The 21949-nt window shown below is 39.5% G+C and overlaps 3 protein-coding genes across 3 annotated transcripts; 2 read left to right on the forward strand and 1 right to left on the reverse strand.

The window, feature by feature from the left end:
* The first annotated feature begins 111 nt into the window (after positions 1-111).
* Positions 112-14484, forward strand: LOC126369692 (cytoplasmic protein NCK1). The gene is made up of 8 exons (XM_050014299.1): positions 112-572; positions 1105-1298; positions 1754-2020; positions 2512-2599; positions 5613-5803; positions 7530-7680; positions 8311-8469; positions 8869-14484. Exons 1-8 carry the CDS (start codon positions 471-473, stop codon positions 8920-8922), a joined length of 1206 nt encoding a protein of 401 aa, XP_049870256.1. The 5' UTR covers positions 112-470; the 3' UTR covers positions 8923-14484.
* Positions 14485-15143: 659 nt separating this feature from the next.
* LOC126370650 (uncharacterized) lies at positions 15144-16650 on the forward strand. The gene is made up of 4 exons (XM_050015656.1): positions 15144-15215; positions 15513-15709; positions 16078-16210; positions 16516-16650. Exons 1-4 carry the CDS (start codon positions 15144-15146, stop codon positions 16588-16590), a joined length of 477 nt encoding a protein of 158 aa, XP_049871613.1. The 3' UTR covers positions 16591-16650.
* A 13-nt stretch (positions 16651-16663) lies between these two features.
* LOC126369537 (importin subunit alpha-4) lies at positions 16664-21445 on the reverse strand. Its single transcript, XM_050014051.1, has 6 exons — positions 21161-21445; positions 20364-21062; positions 19567-19809; positions 18918-19190; positions 18316-18492; positions 16664-17734 (listed from the first exon to the last, which is right to left on the reverse strand). Exons 1-6 carry the CDS (start codon positions 21221-21223, stop codon positions 17642-17644), a joined length of 1548 nt encoding a protein of 515 aa, XP_049870008.1. The 5' UTR covers positions 21224-21445; the 3' UTR covers positions 16664-17641.
* Positions 21446-21949: the final 504 nt, after the last annotated feature.

Here is a 21949-nt window from a genome sequence, read left to right on the forward strand (position 1 = left end):
AAATGAAAATGAAGTAGGTATTTCTTTGCTCTAAACTAAACGGAGTAGTTGTTCATAAGTTGTCTATGACAGGTGAAATTGATGAATTTCTGCAAAAAAAAATGTCGCTTGTCTATTGATTCGTAGCAGCCCCACCGAGATTATGTGAATTTCTTGTAAAAAATCCAGTTTTAAAATATACAGTGATAAAATTCCACCAAAAATATATACTTAGGATAAGGAAATAGTTAGGGACAAGTTTTATAACGAAAATTCTTTTTGTATTTGACGTTAAAATTCATCATATAGAAGGACTTCTTTAGTTGATCGGTGGCTTTCCATTGGTTTCCGCAAGACTCGATAAACAAAAGGAAGTTTTTTGGTGTGTTATTGGGTAATCGATAGTAAGTGTTGTGGTGGTTGTCGGAGTGGTGCAGTGCGGCGGCGATGTGTCAGTGAGGGCGCAGTCCCTGGTGTCCGGCGAGGGTGTCATGTTGGAAACGCGGTCGGTACGCGCCGCAGACTCGGTGTGGGCCAGCAAACCGCTGCCGGCACCCGCCATGGCTAACACCAGGCATGGGAAGAACGCTCAGGTATACCCCCACTTCTAAGCTACTATACTACTTTAAAATATGCAATATACCCGCTGAAGAAACCATCGTGGTATAGACAGAAAGATGCCACCTTCATGTTAACACTTCTTTCCCATCTATAACAACATTGTTTCATTAATAAGATCCCTACTTGAAAAAGTGGCCAGGTGTACCTACTCCTACTTTTTCTATAACTTACAATCACAGCTATGTCAAGGCCAAAAATACTGCTTGCCTGAGGCAAAAGTTATACCAAATTAGGGTGCTCATTGTCATTATACTATTCAACAACAAGTTAATTCTTTTATACAAAAGATACTACTACTGCACTCTGTACAGTATATTATTTTAGAAAGAATGTCTAAGTACCTAATTTACTTGTGTTAAAGACCTTCAATGTTTAGATCCATAATTTAGATAAAATACATTAAATAACATTTTAATTGATTAAGTAACCTCATTCCAGTCGAATGTAAATATGAACTTCCTATAAGTATAGAATATGTTAAAATATTATTTATAAAAATTTCAGGATGATGTTTGCTATGTGGTAGCAAAGTATGACTATGCAGCGCAAGGGGCTCAGGAACTGGATCTGCGTAAGAATGAGAGATATCTATTGCTGGACGACTCTAAACACTGGTGGCGGGTGCAGAATGCCCGCAGCCAGTCAGGATATGTACCCAGTAACTATGTTAAAAAGGAGAAACCCTCATTATTTGACAGGTATAATAGAACACATTTAGTGAACAATCTTATATTATTTTTTATAAATATGTACATACGTAAAATCATGACCTTAATTCTTAATGGGGTGGGCAGAGCCGCAAGTAATATTAGTCTAGTAGCATAGTTTTGAATTATCATTACTTCAGTCACATAACAATTTATTCAATTTTATAAATTAATATTATTAGCATTTTACATGGTGATATTGTGTGTATATTTTTTTATGTGGGATTTGACCAAACATTAACAACTTATGCAGGCTCTGCTCAGAAACCGCGTCGCGCGCACCGAATTTTGTGGAAGGTGCATGCCGTGGCGCGACAGTTGAACATTTTCTTCAAAATCTTGTATGAGATACATACCTAAAATGCATGAGACTGTTGAAAACTATTCAATCATTTTGACAAGAGGTTATTTAACTGAAGAATTTTCATGCCAACATGTCATTTCAGTATTAAAAAGAAAGTGAAGAAAGGGTCGGGCTCGAAGACGTTGCCGTCGAACAGCTCTCCGGTGCGCGGCGGCGGTGGCGGCGGGCCGGACTCGCCGGGCGCGCGCCGCGTCGAACCCACGGAGGCGCTGGGCACCGCCGTCGTCAAGTACAACTACCAGGCGCAGCAGCCCGACGAGCTCTCGCTCACCAAGGGCACGCGCATACTCATATTGGAGAAAAGCAATGATGGCTGGTGGAGAGGGCAGTACCAGGCGCACACTGGATGGTCAGTTCACAGTTGACACCTTTATTTACACCCTTATATTATTCAACCACTAAATGATAGTAAATTTCGCCTTAATTCCAAAAAGCTGTAGTCTAAATTGTCAATGCTCATTTGTAAAAAAAAAGAAAATGACGAAAGAGGAGCATTTATATTTTCAAACACATGCTAACAATATAGATTCTGTTTCATCAAGAAATCCTATTCCATTTTAAAATTCAAATTAACCTAACATCACCACGCCCGCTTCTCGTCAGCTAAGTTTAATTCAAATTCCATTCTATATTTTTCGTTAGTTTTTTCCTGAATATTCAGAGGATATTTCAGTGACTGTGTGTTATTTGTACACTGTTAGTAATGCAATTGGAGTCCTTAGAATTTGAGCATTATTTACTCGCCTCATAGGTGATATAGTCACAATAACATAAAACCACAATGGCATTACTCAATGGTCACAATAACATTGAGTAATCATCGAACATGTTTCCCCGTAGGTTCCCGTCGAACTACACGAGTGAGGAGGGCGATGCTGAGGACCCCGTGCACACGTATGCCATGGCCGAAAACGTCCTTGATATTGTGGTAAGCTTATCCTTAAATACTACGATGTGGCAAGAAATGCCGCGCTGCTATAGGGCTCTATAGCCATCGGCGGCGCTGCGGGAACCCGTAGACTCACAAGTACTGCAACAATCATCTACGATAGATGCTGTGGCCAATGATGATGATATCCTTAAATACTAGGAAAAAAATGCGTATTATTAATCAGCTTTTGTATTACTTAGATCTACTGTATAGAATACTAGCGACCCGCCCCAGCTTCGCTCGGGTGCAATGCTGAGGAAAAAATGAAATAATTTACGACATCACATTAAAAAACCTCAAAAATAACAGTATTTCTCTACTATTTATTGGAAGTTATTATACACATAAACCTACCTCTTGAATCACTCTATCTATTAAAAAAACCGCATCAAAATCCGTTGCGTAGTTTTAAAGATTTAAGCGTACATAGGGATATAGGAACAGAAAAAGCGACTTTGTTTTATGCTATGTAGTGATAAGCTCCATGCCTTATTTTATTTTTATTTTTTTAAATAATGGTATGTGATGACATGGTCTAGGGTGGATCACTCTTACTTAGCAAATGCCTATTCACTCTTAGCTTATTTTAAACTGATTTAGGCACTAAACATATAATACTTGTATATATAGGTGGTCTTTTTATCCTCTATTGATTGTAAGGTCAATGACCCCAGTCATCAACCCTAGAGTCAGGGTTACTATTGATACACCAAAGATTTCCTAACATGGCTCATGTAACGACTACATACTTACTACGGTAAATAGTAGCTAGGATCGACTGCTTAACGTGCCCTCCGAAGCATGGATCCATATTACTTCCCGAAAATCAGGTGGTATTTTACATACATTTAACGCTATAGTTAGATGCTTGATCACACGTAATTTTTGCAAAAAAATGAGGAAAGGAATTCGTAACTTAATGGGTACATTTATAAATTAAAATGTTACACATAAGGTAAAAGAATAGTCAGATAGGTTATTATGTGTAATGTAGTACAAGTGGGTTGGTGACATCTGGCCAATTAACAGTTAATTGATTTGAATGTCTGTCCAGTTGCCGCCTGCTTCACTCACTCAGCACTCTTTGTAATTATGTGCTTTTTGTAACATTACAAACGAAGAACATTTTTGCTTCTCTTCCCGGGCATGTCGTAAAAACCGACAGAGGGATTGTGTCCTCTAACATGATGGACTAATGTTATGGGCGATAGGCTGATCCCTTATCACCATAAGGTTCATCATATCCATCTTTGGAATTCGTATCAACAGTGGCTGCAAGTTGTCTTTTGATTACTTGTGGCTCTGCCCACCCCATTAGGGATTACGGGCGTGAGTTTATGTATGTATGTATGTATGTATGTAACATAATGTCGATGAATATCATCATACTATTCAAGATTGTGGGGTAGACAGAGAGTATAATGGGTTATGTTGTACCTATATGTTAGTCATTCATCATCTTTTGACCTGTAAAGTTATTGTGTAGTTGTTTCAAAGGGAATTCCTTGTGACATTTATTTTATTAGTCATCCAATTGATAAAGACAAATAATAGCATGATTTATTGCAACAAATATTGTCACATTATATTATATTAAATTTATTGAATGAATTTACTGTATGGTACAATTGAGGAGCTCGGTGGCGCAGCGGTTAACACGCTCGGTCTGCGATTGTTGAAGTAAAGCAACTTTCGCAAAGGCAGGTCATAGGATGGGAGACCACAAAAAAAAATAGTTTTCATCTCGAGCTCCTCCGTGCTTCGGAAGGCACGTTAAGCCGTTGGTCCCGGCTGCATTAGCAGTCGTTAATAACCATCAATCCGCACTGGGCCCGCGTGATGGTTTAAAGCCCGATCTCCCTATCCATCCATAGGGAAGGCCCGTGCCCCAGCAGTGGGGACGTTAATGGGCTGATGATAATGATGATGATGATGATGGTACAATAAAAAAATACTTCTGACCCGTCTAGCGAGAGGAAGGAAATGCTCTATACAAAACAATATATTATATTGGCCCCGATCCCTGCAGACACATCCTAATTTTATTTCAAGTTATACCTGTTATTTTCTTATCCGTTGAAAAGGAAAGGGACGGATGATTGACAACTGTTAATTTTAAAATGAATAACACGGGCGAATAAAATAGGAATCTCGCTGATATGCAACCCGTTTGACGTCTGCTGTCAACTTAATTCTGTCGGGTTATTGGCCAATATAAGAATTTGGGAGGGTTGTTTTATTTCTGCCTAAAATTGACGTGATCCATAAATTTTAAGCCTAACGATTACCCGTCCCTTTCTTTTCGATGGGTAAGAAAGTGACAGGTATTACTTAAAATTAAATTAGATGGTGTCTACAAAACAAATCAAATATTATTATAATTTATTGCACACAAACAGAACAAACAAATATTTAGTAACAGTACAAATGGGCTGCCTTATTGCAAGGGATCTTATGTGGATTTTATTGCACATAATAAAAATAAATAAAAAAATGTTTACTTATCACTAAAACTACTTCATAACAGCTAAAGTTGTATGGGTCTCTTCTTGCGACCTTACTCCAATTATACTTTGAGAACAGTTTTAGATGACCTTAATTTTTGCAAATTATATTGTACGTAGCTTAACAAAGTAATTAACATTATTTAAAGAGCAAATAACGGTAGTAAAGAGCTGGGTAAGATATAGATAGATACAATTTTTTATTGAGCTGCGGGCTTAGCACCGTAAGCACGCGACTCTTTCTCGCCGCGACAGAGATCATCTGTCTCGTTCTGTGCAGTACTGTGAGAGAGTGACGTATGTCGAGGCGAGAAAGAGTCGCGCGCTTACGGTGCTAAACCCGCTGATTGAGCACAATGGACACAATGGGTAAGGCCTAAAACTATATAAATCCTGGTATTAGGGTTACTTTGAGCCAAAGGCTAAGGTCCCCGACATGGCTCATGTGACAATAATGTACTTGGGTGAGTAGTACATGCGATTAACGTGGCTTGTTGTTCCGGCAGGTGGCGCTGTACTCGTTCACGTCCAACAACGAGCAGGAGCTGTCGTTCGAGAAGGGCGACCGGCTGGAGATCATCGAGCGGCCACCCTCGGACCCCGAGTGGTACCGCGCGCGCGACTCCCGCGGCCAGCTGGGGCTGGTGCCCCGGAACTACCTGCAGGAGCTCGCCGACTACCTCACGCAGCCCTACAGGTAATCTTATACTTTATTCATCATCATCAGCCCGCATCCCACTGCTAGGTATCGGCCTCCTCCATTTTACACCACCCTTTCCGGTCCCGCGCCAACCTCATCCACAACCTTCCCGCAACCGAAAGTAAGATGATCCGTGCTTCGGAAGGCACGTTAAGCCGTTGGTCCCGGTTATTACTTATGTCAGGGGCCTTTGGCAGATCAATAATAAACCTGACACCAGGGTTGATGAGGCTGGTATTCCACCTCACAATCCACACGATAAGAAGTAGACCTTCCCGCCGTTGCAACGGTGTCGTCTGACAGGCCGTTGACTACCCACTGACCTTTTCCTTCCCGTGGCCACCATTCTGGGACGGCTCTATACTTTACTATTATTTATTAAATCGCAATCAATAATCTCAACAGTACGTCTCTTCCGTCTCTCTCTAGACTCTTCGTTTGTAACTTACAGATTTCCATTATGTTACAAACATAATTTGCGCCTAAATAAAAACAAATAAGTGTTCGATAGAACTAAATGGCTTGTCCTCATCACATCACATGCACAAAAGTTTAGCTGTCATAAACTATTTATAAATCCTTTATATAAATTAGTACGCAACAAAAAAAACATTATCATCCTTTTCTGTTGCGCAGTCAGATAACGTAAGATATGCCGCTACAATGCAATTCCTTTAATTCATCTAAAAAAGCAATATTGACATTTGCGCATATGCAAGTAGGTGAGCAATGTCAACAGATGTCAAATAGCATTATTGATTTTTAAGATGAATTGCTTCAATGTAGCAATTGTAGACCCCCCCCTGCTTATTAGACCACTTCGAGCCATATACCATGTTGTTTCTTGTAGCAGCAGAGTTAAAAAGGCCAAATTGAAGCAATTGCCATGCCACAGGAAACAATATAGAATATGGTTAGAACTGTCATAGTCGGGTTTTTTGATGGAGCTAATCTGACGTTTATGTATATGTCAATCAATCAATCAATCAATCAATCAAATCATTTATTGCACAAATATGGTATTTAAGGTGGTAACAATAAATAATATTTAAGAACAACATATTTGGCCATAACATAGGCATGCAAATTTGTTAGTGTACTAACAAGTCAAAGAATAATATTAAAATAGTCAAAATACAATGAAAACAAACAATAAAAAAATAAATAAAAAAAAAATACTCTAATAGTTAGGTACATGTCAAAAATGATGGTTATATTAAGTACATTCATGTCAAAAGTTATCAAAATTCAATAAAATCTTTAATTTTGTAAATGTTTTTTGCCAAAATCCATTTATACAATTCCTTCTGAAAATCATTCGTCGACAGTTTCTGAATGTCAAAAGGTAATTTGTTGAATAATCGCACGCACATACACGTACTACCAAGATTATATTTTCGTGTCCGCGGCGTTTCTTCGAAAACTAGTCTGAAGGGGTTTCTAACACTCCGAGAGTTTGAATGTACTTCAAAGGCTTTTGTAAAAAGATCAGGATGTTGTTTTACAAACACACATGAGTCATAAATATATAAGGCCGGTAGTGGCAGCAAACCAAGTTTCAGGAAGAGCGGCTTGCAACTCTCAAGTGGTGGTGTACCAGTAAGAGCTCTGATACATTTTTTTTGTGATATGAATGCACGTTGTAAATTTGTCCCACTGCCCCACATAACAAGCCTATGCGAGTGTTTCGTAGTCATTTGAATGGTACGCCGGTGTCCCGCAGCGAGCCGGGCGAGGCGGGCGGCGCGGGGGGCGGCGGGGGCTGCGCGGGGCGCGCCTGGTACTACGGCGCCATCACGCGCGGCCACTGCGACGCGCTGCTCAACCAGCACGGCCACGACGGGGACTTCCTCATCCGCGACTCCGAGACCAACGTCAGTAGACACTATACACATGCTATAACATAAACAGCCTATATACGGCGCCCTGCTGGGCTCAGTCCTCCCCTCAACCAAGCGGAGGGGTATGGAGCATACTTCACCATGCTTTGAAGGAATAGTTATTCCTTCTTTAACAAAGTAAAATTATCATTTATTTTCTTATGTTGTTTGAGTTGTATCAACTTTATGTTCCTTCTGACGGCCTCTGTGGTCCAGTGGTTGAGCGATGTGGTCACGATCCAGAGGTCCCGGGTTCGATTTCCGGTGGGGACAAATCACTTTGTGATCCCTAGTTTGGTTAGGACATTGCAGGCTGATCACCTGATCGTCCAAAAGTAAGATGATCCATACTTCGGAAGGCACGTTAAGCCTTTGGTCCCGGTTACTACTTACTTACCAACTACGTACTTAACAACTACGTACTTACATCAGTAAGTACTAGTAGTAGTAGTCTTATGACGGCTCAATAATAACCCTGAAACCAGGGTTGATGGGGTTGGTAATCCACCTCACAACCCACACGATAGAAGAAGTTCCTTCTGTTTTATTATTTTTATTTAAAACATTAAACGACTCTCACTATCGGCTGCGTGATAAAGTCTCCAATGATCTTGGTATGTTTAGGTGGGCGACTTCAGCGTGTCCCTGAAGGCGCCGGGGCGCAACAAGCACTTCCGCGTGCACGTGGAGGGCAACATGTACTGCATCGGGCAGCGCAAGTTCCCCGCCCTCGACCAGCTCGTGCAGCACTACCAGCGCGCGCCCATCTACACCAACAAGCAGGTACGCGGCGCACACGCCGGGGACAACTCTGTTGCCCGATTCAGCACCTATGTATGCACTTAACAAAAGAAAATAACACAAAAATACCCCTAAGGATATGATTGATGAATGTGGAAGAAGTAAGAGAACATACATACATACATAAACTCACGCCTATTTCCCACCGGGGTAAGCAGAGACTATAGAATTCCAAGAAGAAGTAAGAGAAGTGTGTCAAAATAAAAGCAAATGGAATTCCATAGTCTCTGCTCACCTCGGTGGGAAATAGGCGTGAAGTTATGTATGTGTTTCCTAAAGTGACCAATCATTAGGTGTGTATTAGGTTATTGCGATCGCAGAATAACTTGACTCGCCGCAGGAGCTTGCTGGTTAAAGGGTAAAGATGTGTATTGTGTCCAGGGCGAGAAGCTGTACCTGGTGAGGCCGCTGCCGCGCGCGGGCGCCCCGTGCTGAGCCCGCGGCGGACACCCGCGTGGTGCTAGCGGCGGCGCCAGGGCCGGCTGCTGAGTACTCCTTCGATGACCCTCCACGGCCACTCTCCTTGACGTGATGTGAATGTGTGCATTTATAAAGGTCGGACTTCGGAATACCCGTGAAGGTTGTCGAGGGAAAAGTATTTATATTTCGGCCTATGACCCGTGACGTTTAGTTACTGAGTTCTACTTACTCCGATGTACCGCTTGATCTAATTGAATTTCCCAAATGTTTAAACAAATCTACATCATTAACTTGACCGTAGACTGAAAATATTAGTTCACAAATTGTCCCTCTTGTATTCTAAGGCCATATCCCTTGTCATTTTTTAATTGTTCGCAAAATTCTATTAGACTTTAGTATAACACCAAACATGTTGCCGTTCCTTGTATGTTTCAAATTCCTTGCCAAATCACTCATTTTCAAATCACATTGTCAATTTAAAATTATCATCCAATCCAGTTCAATGTAAATTCATAATTATTCTTCATACAGGGTGTTAGTGACATCGTAACAAATACTGAGGGGGTTGATTCAGACCATGATTCTGAGTTTATATTTTATATCAAGTAGAATTTCCTGTCGGATTTTTTTTACAGATTTTGTATTCCATACTTTTGCGACGGAAAATTCCACTTGATGTCAACTCAGAATCATGGTCTCAATTATCCCTCAGTTTTCGTTACGATGTCACTAACACCCTGTATTGAAGGATTGCACGAGTCTCGAAGGACTCCTGTGGTCTAGTCGGAGACATAGACGAAGTATAGCGGTGTCGGTAGAATTTTATAGGCCATAGGAGGAGAGAGGGACGGGTCCCTTTATCATTATGGATGTATTTTGGTAGGTGTGTAGGCCTGAATAGGCTCGGAGTTCACAGTTACAGCACTAGTTATACCGGGGTTACGCCTGAGGCTGCAAATTGCTCTGGCGGCTTGAGAGATAACGAGCTAAACCTGTTTAAAATACATCCCTAAAACTAATCTATTGAACAAGGGAATCTGTTTAGGTAAAATGACCCATAATAATATACTCTTTTATGTGTAGTATAATAACGCGGCGTTGAAACAACGCAAAAATAATAAATGTAACGATAATAAACCAAAAATCGGCTTTTTACCGCATCTCTATTAGTAATATAAGAGCGTTTTCTATATCATATTATTTAGGTAAGTCCCGTTAGTAATGTAGGATAATTTCTAAATGAGTTTATAGTTACAGCGTTTTGTATAAAGGTGTGTATCGAGGAATGTCACAAATTAATTTCTCGATAGGTAATCCAACTTTTAAGGTTTTTTATGGTCGTCTTCGGATATATACATGCTTGCGGGAAACCTGACCAGTATAAGTAATGGAGGTGGCCAGGTATATGTATTTTAAATTTCTTGAGAATATCGTTTACAAGATTGTTATATACGGGCAATTTATTTTATTCCATTGTTGGAACAGGCAAAGCATTGCCTTGATTTAATTCTTATAATAATTTCTTAGACATTCTTATTTTAATATATTTTATTAATATATTATTCTTATAATAATAGTCGTCCTACTGGGCACAGGCTTCCCCTCAATCATTATTTTTGTTTATTTAACTTTTTAGGTACTTATTACTTTACTAATGATATTTTTGGTGGGTTTTCCTGCAAGCAATGTGAGGATGTGATGATTATTATGTAGGTGTTTATACACGACGTTGTGATGTTTGGCTACGTAAGTTATATGTGGTCATGATCAGGGGAACTGAGGGGCGGATGGCGAGGAGGGATTTTGTATTGAATACGCTCAAAGTATAGTTCTGCATGTGTGATAAAATACCTTATTTTTCTTTCATATATTCCCATAGTAAATGTTCTGTCAGGCCTATGCGCAATTAAATAAATAACAGATGAATATGTTTAAAAATATCATGTATTTGATCAATAGGAATATGAACACGCGTGCAGGCCTATATTTTTGAGTATTATATGTAGCTCAAAATTAAAGACAACGCGAGGTTTACTCGCTATATCACGACGTGATATTGATGTGTGTCGCACTGTTTTATGATGTTTGTACGTAGTATAGTGAAGTTTTATTTTACAGAACTGTAATTTGAACGATACTTGAGAACCCGGGAGGTTCGGGACACACGCGTCGAATTGAGAACCTCCACCTTTTTGATGTCAACAAAAAAGATAAATTTACGATACTACGTAAAAATATACAAATGAGTGTCGTGCACATTTTAGGTAATTGTAGCTACCAAGTAAATAAAGTCTGACTAGTTTGAGACCGAATAGTCTGATAACTGTATCTACAAAATTTTAGTCATTTCGACAACGAATTTTGAAATATCCCATTGTGTGTATGTTGTGATCGGCGGGAGTCTACAGCGATATTTAAAAAAAAACACGTCTCTGATATAGATAAATATTATATCGTCAGGTGAAGGATGTGCTGTAGACTTGCGTCGCGGGTTGGAATCTCAGTCTGTGGTTTCCGCTGATGTGACTGTCGCTAGTCAATACGCCGACATCACTCGCTTTCGCTTGTACTATTCATACGCGAAATAACATTATTTTTACTATTGGAAAGTTAACACAGAAACTGTTTACTTCAAACTTTATCAGCCGAAAACTCACCGTATAAATATAATAAAATGTGTGTTTGGGATACAGGATAATACGCTACTCACTTGGTCGGTTTTATATGTTTATTACAGCCCTTATTAGCAGTGTCCAGCCATTGGAGATTTGGGCGCTTTTTTGTCTAAAGTTGCGCTGATTGACTAATACGGATAGCACTTTTGTATTAAATAAAATTGCATTGACAAAGGATCTGTTTTAAGGATATCCACAATTTTTTAACCCATCATAACGTTTTATTCAATCCCAGGACTTTTTAGGGTTCTGTAGACAAATGGCAAAAACGGAACCCTTATGGATTCGTCATGTCTGTCTGTCCGTCCGTATCTCACAGCCACTTTTTTCATTATAAAAATGAATCGTTTTAAGAAGCCGCTTCATATCCTTTATGAAGATTAAACAAATAAGCGCCCGTATATGCGATCGCTGGTTATAACATGTCAAAAATATATGATAGTGACTACTCTGTGTTAACTTGCCAATCTCTTGCAATATATCAATGTATCCGATTAGACAAATAAATAATAGTTGTGAAATTATAAACAGGGCAGCTATCCTTGTTGTTCTATTGTATTTATATGTTAGTTTATTTTAGATGTTACTACCAATATAACAAATGAAATGCGAATCACATCGACTCTCGTGCAAGTGTTAGGTATAATTTCGATTGTTTCTCCCTCCCTTACCGGTTGTGTGTGTGTGTTTGTATGTGTGTGCAGCAACTTGTATGTTAGACGGAAATCTTCCAGTTAGCTGCCAATCTTTATACTAGAATTTGCACGTAATAAATTAATTTGATATAAATAAGGGTGGGTCATACAACTACATACAATTCACTAGATTATTACTTCTAGTCTCTTAACCTTGAATCACAGTTAGTTTTTCCCATCTTTGTAACGTTTTATACATCCCAAAGCCTATATGTATTATAATGTTCCTGCACATTTATTTCGTCCACATTCGTAAAATAAAGACACTCCATAAGGAAAGTATTAAAATATATAGCTAATCGTTTATTTTTCTAAGAACTTTTTGTTTTATACGCATTTGAGTCATTTTACGCACCAAGTGTAGAATTTTGTATGCGCAATAGAGTTTAAGATAGCAGACCATATGTTTACGTGACGGAATTAGCGCGCTTCAACTGTCAGTTAGATGATTCGTGATGATGTAACTGACAGTGTGAGCGGTCAGGAGGGCGCCGGGCGGAGCGTCGCGTAGATATTACCAGGAGCTGTTTGTTTGTATCGCGACACATGGACAGCTCCACACTGCATGACTTGGTACGGGTGTTTTCCCAGCATTTCCTTCAACAAATGAAATGGTATTGCATTTAATTTAATATACTAAAGTAGAGATTGGATTTTGATGTATTTATTTATGGAAAACATCCTCGAAAACCAGTCAACAGTCAAATCAGTAAGTCTGCGAACGGCACACTAATGTTAATTACATGTGATACGTTGAGATATGACTTAGGTTTTGCCGCAATAGTAATTCCTTACACCAATTTTGTACCAGTAGAGTGGGATGTGTGTAGGTGAACAATTGTATAAGCTTCGTTTTGTTCTAGAACATTCAGCATTAGTAGAGATGACAGTGGGAGTGGGAAGTGAAGGAGGGAAAGTTCTAGAAACGGAATGGAAGCAAAATGAACATTGTTCTATGAGGACGCAGATTAAAGCTAAGTGGTATCTCAAGCTGGGATGTAAGTTACTAGATCTTTTTGATGTATTTAATACGTTTTATACTCAGTAAATGTAATTAGGATTTAATGCGAGGCAAACTCAACGGTATTGTAGAATTTTATTAGGAAAAAATAATTTAAATTAGAACACAATATTGTTTATAATTGTTATGTTCTGTCATGGCAAAATGTATCAGTCATCGTAGCTCACTTATGAAATTAAATTATGGAGACTAATGTTTCCTGTCTTCCGGTTTGTATGAGGTCAGTTTGCCTGTGAGTATTTGGATATTTAATACGAATGGAGGCTCCATCCACGCTAGTTATCGTATTGCGTATTATGTTCAATAAAAACGTAAGCAAGCACAAAATGGCAAGATATTCGGAATGTAAAACAATATTAACAAGATTTAAATGTCTATTGGCGCTGGTTACAGCAGACACCTAATAAGTTATATCTGTCATCTTCTTACACGCCGAAAAGGAAAGGGACGGGTAATCGATAGGCTAAAAATTAATAATGAGTAACGGCAATTAGTTTCTATTAATATATTATTAATGCTGTAAATTACCCGAAGAAAATAAAATGATTTTCGGCAGAAACCAGCGTATAACCCGACAGAATTAAGTTGACTGCACACGTCAAGCCGGTTGCATACCTGTGAGATGGTTATTTGATTCGTATGGGTTATAATGGGTTGTTGTTTCATTCACTCATTCGTTTTAAAATTAACGACTGTAAATCATCCGTCCCTTTCCTTTTCGTCAGGTAGGAAAATGACAAGCGTACCTTAAAATTGGTGGTGTATGCTGGAATTAGCAGCATTGTGTTGGAGTGTATAATTGTGTTTGCCTATATCGGCATTTGACTAATTTCTAATCGTTAAAAATTAACGAAAAGCTTTATAACGAAACATTGCCAAAATTATAATGGAAATAACGCAGAGGTACATACATTCCTATGCTTTTTATACCATGGCCATAGAAATGTGCGGTACCAAAGTACCCTATCCACAGTTGGAAACATGTATCAGTTAATACTTAGTTTTAGGTCATAGAGTGATTCGGTTTTTTATTTTTATATTGCTCAAAGTATATTTTTTTTTAATTATTGTAACCATGTGTTTGTACGTTTTCGTGTATATTATCTGATGTAACGAGCATGATATGATACCATTGTAAGTGCAGTGTATAATATTTAACATTATAATTTATTTATTAATTTGCAAAGCTGTTTTAATTATTTTACCCTTTTCAGACACAAGAAAATCCGACGTGATAAACAACACTATACGATGCCTAAACGTGGAAGTTATTTCATTGATGTATAATATTTTATAATAGAGAAGTTACTTATAACCATAAAAAATTTATAAAGGACACCACCACCATCGTTGACCAGTCCATACACACAATTATTTGTATTTCTCGTGTATGTTGTCTTTTAATTATTTTTTTTTATTATGTGTTTGATTGTAAGTTATGTGTTACTCCGTGTTTTATATTATATATTTGTTATTTATTTTATATTTGTTACTGTGGTGTCCCTTTATAATAAACGTATCTTTCTTTCTAAAAAATTGTAAATATCGCATCACACTTTTCTAAACTTCTATCTATCCTTTTCTGTTACTCAGAACTGTCATTTGCTCGAGCGAGAGAGCGACTGCATGCAGCAGAACGAGGCAATAGCGTCGGCACCCTACGATATTCGACCCTAACACGCTCTTGAACCAACTTAATTTCCATTTCTATACCGACAGGACCCATTTCTAAAGCAAACAAGTTTCATAGCAACAGCTGTTGCATTGATTATACAGTACACTTACCGTGTTCCTTTCTAGAACATTTATTTGTATTATTTTTAAGAGATAATCCCTTCTTTAAATATGTTATCTAGACGAGATAAGCTACTGATCCAGCCATGGGAAGACAGACGATTCAGGGACCATAGATCTAAAGTAAGTACTGTTATGTCTCGATATGTGGGCAGTGCAAAATACAAGGACCAAGTAGGTATTTTCACTTCTTCTTCTAACGTGTGGGTTGTGAGGTGAATTACCAACCTCATCAACCCTGGTGTCAGGGTTACTGGTGTGGGTATTTTCACTGATTACCAATTTGAATTGAATTTGGAACCACTAACGGTCAACATTCCATTCATTACATTTTAGTTCATTAGCCTTTGTTTTTCTTCTGCCAAATTGCTGTTGTAGGTACTTCACAGGTTAGGTTATTGATATGTTTTTGTTACGCAGGTGAGGTCAGCGTTGCCCGCTATCGACGACAGGCCGCCGCCGGCGCGGCCGCACGTAGCGGTGAAGCTCAAGAAGTGTCAACGAGAACTCGATCGCAAGACCAAGATCCAGCAGGATAACTTCAGTTTGCTGCAGCGGCTGAATGCAATTATGAAGGTGAACCGCCTTGACAACTACTGGCCGCGACCGCTGCCGAAGTAAGTATTGTGTATGCCTGCTGACGACTGGAGTGTTGTTGATGTTGAAAAGACTGGGTGCGTCATATATGAGAATTCTATAGACTAAAACGTATTTTAAACGGGCGAAAAAACAACTAACACGCATCAAACCGTAAATTGTTTTTTAGAGTCCCCCCACACTAGCGAAAAACGTTTAACGAGGGTCGTTGCCGTCGCGGCGACGCGACGTCGGCGCTGACCGTCTACCGAACGCGGGTTTACGCACCGCCGACGTTGACGTTGCGATGACGACGGTCGAAAAACACTAGCGTCTCGTACTTTCGTTCTTGTCCCTTTGTCTGTATACGTGTTAGTAAGTGTTGTCCTGTTGTGCGTCTGTGTTCCAGCTTCCAGCAGAAGGTGGGTGTGTTCTACGACGCGGAGTCGCTGCAGTCGCGGCTGACGGCGCGCTCGCTGGCGGACGACACCACCGACTACTCCTATGCCAACGCCAAGTGCTACGCTTGTGAAATACGCAAGGTAACACTCAGTAGCCAATTTATTTTTAGTCACATGTGACGTCATCATGTCCCTCAGTGACGTCATCATGTCCCTCAGTGACGTCATCATGTCCCTCAGTGACGTCATCATGTCCCTCAGTGACGTCATCATGTCCCTCAGTGACGTCATCATGTCCCTCAGTGACGTCATCATGTCCCTCAGTGACGTCATCATGTCCCTCAGTGACGTCACCGTTTATTTGTCGTGACGCACCAGTAACGATGACGGAATATTTGTTCCCATTCCCAACCAGTGGATAATTTGAAATTAATTTTAATTTTCAGAAATCAGGAGAAATACGTCACATATACAAGACGGGAGCATTTCAGGACTCACTGCCCTCGATATATTCAAACTGAACTGAAAAGTTTTATCGTGTGTGTGTGTGTGTTCTTATTGTGTGAACTGATTTTTATGAAATAAATACTCAACTTATATTGGACAGAATTTATTTATTGGTATAGATACAAATGGACTGAATGTCAGAACATAAATTCATAACGATAATAAAAATGGCGTTCGTTCCGATTGACAATTACAATCTCTGAGTTAAAATTGAAACATAAATACTATGTTATAAAAGCATTCAATCGGTAAGCAGAATACACTAGGCGCGTACTGATGTACGCAGATATCGTTAAAGCTAACTGTGGTGTCCGTCGTCCATTATTTAATAAGAAATCCAAAACAAGATGAAAATATTTGAAACATCACAATAGAGTTGTATCACAACGAAGCCGCAGCACCGATATAAACTTCAACCGATTTCTTTACAAACGCGAATTTTACAACGAGGTAGTACGGTGCTAAGGCCTTTTTGTAACGAGTCCGCCTGCTGAATCGACGAACGAGTTAATCATAACAATTAGTCGAATAATTAAAAAAGTCTGCGTCAAAATCACACGCCTAAATATACATTTAAACTTCATGTTCGTTCGTGAATTCATCAGGTCCGCTATGAGCATTATGCGGCGCCGCTCCGCACGCGAGAATGCGCACGCCGTATCAACAATATTATCCAATGATATCTAACGTTAATTACCTACACTTATTGACATGATAGATAACCTACTCGAACATTTCTCGCCTGCAGAGCTATACACGAGCCTCCCTAAGCTTCGATTCCTCAAGCTGCCAAGGCCTCGAACGGCGATCGGAACGTACGATCCCGACTGAGCCCACACGTTTCATCAAGGTTGACAGAAATATATTAAAGCGTTTAACTTAAACGGTCACTAAGATTTCGGTGAAACCGACACTACACGCGTTCGGTTTCACCAAAACTACACTTAGAGTTAACTTAAACTAAATAGTTACTTAGTGTAAGTGGCGGAGTAAGATACGGCGGAAGTTCCTCGACGAAACGTTGGGGGCTAGCGGGCGGCTGGGGGGCGGCGGCGGCCGGGAGGCTTAGAAGCGGAAGCCGTCGTGCGGCGCGCCGCCCGCGGACTCGAACTGGAACACCGCGTCTTGCGCCGCCGGCGCCAGCGTCTCGTCCTCCTCCTGATACACAAAACACATTTTCTAACTAATCCTAATAACTATGTTCAATATTAAACAGTCTATTAAACCATCATGGTACCGGATTTGCACCATTGAGTTATACATTTATCTTAAATGCATTTTTCACTAACTCAGTTGGGTCGACCATTATAGACGGCGATACGGCTTATCACCTATCACGTCGGTCTAACAGACAGCTTGATGAGGTGTGGGTACTTAGTTCATCTTAAGATGGATGTAGCTTTGACTACCACAATCGGGATATAGTCGTGAGCTTCTCTCTCTTTATTTAAGAGCTGCGTTCTTGTCAGTGGAGTAATCGCCATTCCTCTCTTCTTCCCGCCTAAACCTTCACCTCCTGATACAACACGACCTGCATCTTCTCTTTTATTTGTTTCATAAATGTTATCATCCTAGGTCTACCCCTTCCTCTCTTCCCTTCAATTTTTCCTTCTATGATGTTTGTTATAAATGAATCGTGTCGTATCGTAAATGAGTCGTAAGCTTATGTTAAGTTATTAAACTAATTCGATAAATAGGATCGAAACCACTAAACTAAATACAAAGGGATATCATATTACCTCTCCAGCAAAGTATTGTTCGATGATGTCGTAAGCCATCTTGTATATTTCTATCTTCTCGTGGCTCTGCAGCGCCTCTATCTTGTCGATGCCGCCGCACTCCTCGATCATGCTGGCCACCTGCTCTGCGTTCTCGCCCGCCATCTTCAACATGTTGCTTAGACCGTCCAACACAACCTAGAGGACACAAGGCACAAGGTACCATTATTATTTATGTGGGCAAGCTGGAGAAAACATTCGCCCATACATAGACGAAAGTGCGACTCGAACGCGGCCGACTTGTATCCGTTTTTGTCTCTCTGATACCTGTTTAAGCCTACACCGTAAGTTGAAGTTGCAAGCGGAAAACTGGTTGTTTATATATTATCATCATTACTAATTTAAGAGCCATGCTCTTGTCAGTGTAGTATTTTTCATTCTTGTCTATCAAAGGCAAATTCTTTCACTTCCTTATAAGACACCACATTCGTCTTCTATTTAATCTGTTCCATGTAAGCTGTTCTTGGTCTTCCCCTTTCTCTCTTTCCTTTTATGATGTTTTGAAACTTGTTTAGCGTCAAAAAAAACATCAGTCTAAATTCCAATGTAAACATGATACTCACATTGATAACCTGGGTGTCCTTGCAGCTAAGCAGGTTGCAGAATGGCGGGATGACGCCGCAGTTGATGAGTGCGGCCACCTGCTCCTTAGTCCCACTGATGCTCAGGTTGGACACTGCCCACGCCGCCTCCTTCTGCGTCTGGAACTCGCCGCGGCTAAGGTTCTCCACAATCTTGGGCAATAGGCCCGCATCAATCACAGCTTGAACCTGATGCTTGTTACCAGCTGTGATGTTTGACAAGAACCACACGGCTTCTTTGCAGATCTTTTCTTTCTGTAGGACAAATTATTTTCTGTTATTAAACAAGGCGACAATGAAGTAGCTTGGTATGTTTTATTTTTAACCATATAAACATGGTTGGCAATGTGAAATATTAGACTATACTATCTGATGATAGCACCTTAGAAATAAAATATTGAATTTCTTTTAAATTACTGACTGCTATAATTACTTGCTATATTTGTAGTTTAAGCTCACTACACATATAGCACACTCGTACATATAACAAATAAATATTACTATATCATATTCTGTAGATGTATTATTATTATATCTCATCTGTATCTTACATTACAAGAAAATCCTCAAGAAAAATAAAATCATTTGCAATCCCTGTGGACAAAAGTAAGTAAAATCCACATCAACATACCGAATGTGACAATAAGGCAGGGAAGTGTGAGAGGGCGTCACAATTGAGTACAACTTGTGTCTGCTCGTCGGTGCCAGTGACGATGTTTCCAACTGCCCGGAGAGCAGCCGTCTGCACCTTTACCTCTTTGTGTGAGAGCAGTGGGATCAACTTCGGTACGATACCAGATTCAATCACCATCTGAATCTGTTCATTGCCTCCGTCTGTTAGGTAACTGATTGCCCATACTGTGTCTACTAAGATCTGAAAAAAAAAATTAGTACATGTTATTAACAATATTTGCAGACATATTCTTGTTATTCATAGAGACTTATTCCATTGACTGGCATACACCTTCAACAGAAGAAAGGATATCTATGATCTGCTTCTCCATAGTTATTAAAAATATATTTTTTTTTGTTTATTTATTTTGTCTTTTGTTTTATTAATATGTAAATGATTTTGTTTACTTTTAGGCATGCATTTGGCAATCATCAAAGTAAACATAAAGACGTGTGTGGTTTGTTGTTCAAAAACATTTGAAATGTTTACAATTCTTGATATTTCCAAGTTTCTATTTTAAAATTGGAAGGATACTACATATTTTTTATTTGGTATAAAACATCCATTAACCAATTATCAGTTGATTAGGCACTAGCCATTTTAGTTTCTAAATAGGAATGTTGAAAATCCTAAATCTTCAAACACATTGTAAGAAAGAAAGACATAAGAACTATTTTGTTTTGGTAACTCTTCATTGTGATCTTGTAATTGAATGAGTCATTTAGATGACACATGAGTCAATATAGAATACTTACATTGATATCTGTGTGCATGATGAGTACATTGAGAGCTGGGAGGATTTCCTTAATGGTCTTGACAGGTGGAGGGGGATCCTTACTCCTGCACAGGTTTACAATGACCCATGTAACATTGCGCAGGAAGGTAATAGGGATGTCTGGCTTAATAAAGCTCAGCAGTGGCTCCACCACACCTAGTTCTATGACAAAATCCCTCAGCACCGGTCCATCACCAATGATGTTACCCAGGGCCCAAACAGACTGCTCACACACATTCTCATGTGGCGACATGAGGAGCTGAAGGAACAGGGGGACTGCACCAGCGTGGACTACTTTGTTTGTCTGCGCCGATGTTCCTGAGGCTATATTTGTCAAGGCCCATGCTGCTTCGAACTGTAATGTCGGGTGATCAGCTCTTGATAGACATTGAACTAGTACGGGAAGAATGCCGGTGCCTATCAAGTCATCGATCGGAGGATTCTTGTCCGAGGATAACAGCTTTCTGCATTGTTGCACAGCAGCTAATTGTATTTCGGGGTTTTCTGCATTCGCCGCATTCATCACCAGTTCCTTCAGATCGGTAGATGCGAGCGTCCTCTCGATCTCATCCTCATCTGTGGAGTCGCTGATAGGCACATTACGACGCTTTTGTAGTGTCTCTTCCCGTTTATTCTTCCTAAGTTCAACTGTCACTTCATTTCTCCGTCTGCGCATTTCCTAAAAATTTAACGTAAATACATTAGCACGTCCATCATATTTCAAACTTAGGAATATAACGTTGTTATGATACAATTTATGGAAGAATTTATGCTTACATCGACATCTTTGCCTGTGTTCTTGAAAACTTGCATGCGGTTTTTCATTTGATCCGTCGCCATTTTAGATGAACTTGTCTTGCGCTCGTTTCACAAAACTTGTATACACAATGAAACAAAGAATCAACTTAAAATAAATTGATTGAAAACTAATCAAACATGTTTTAACGGCACAATATACGTTGCTGATTCATTAACCTCACAATCACAGAATATTCTACAACACGAAACTGTCGACCATTTCCCTTTGAAAAAATCTTTTTCTTTTCTTTCTTTTTTTTCTGAACAGCCGCGCATAGACAACTTACTATTGTCTATGATGATCAGGTTCAGTAGCCTATTCTGAACTCAGTGGACAACTGAGATCGAAGAGAGATCATAATTAAATTGAAACCAGGATGTGTAGAAAGTGAATTTTACTTTGATTTTATTGTAAACTTTATCTTGGACGAGTTTATTTTTGATTTTTACCAGAACCCAGTTGTCTATCGAGTTACAGAATAAGCCTACAGTAAAAGACAGACGCACAAAAAAAATGTCTATGATGTATTCTCATTTTGTCTTCACTCGTTTCTCGAAGTAATTGTATATCTATCTCTAAAATATGTGCTAAGATAAAAAGAGACATAAGTTTTAAAATATATCTGTGAGAACTTGGTGAGAACAGAGTGAGTTTACTTTGGATTATCGTACCGTACTGGATGTGTTCCACTTCAGTTTCAGAACTTGTTCAGAACAGAACACAGCAAAGGAACACAGCTAGAAATCTGACATCCTGCTTGCACATAT

This window comes from Pectinophora gossypiella, chromosome 1 (genome assembly GCF_024362695.1).
Source record: "Pectinophora gossypiella chromosome 1, ilPecGoss1.1, whole genome shotgun sequence".
NCBI lineage: Eukaryota > Metazoa > Arthropoda > Insecta > Lepidoptera > Gelechiidae > Pectinophora > Pectinophora gossypiella.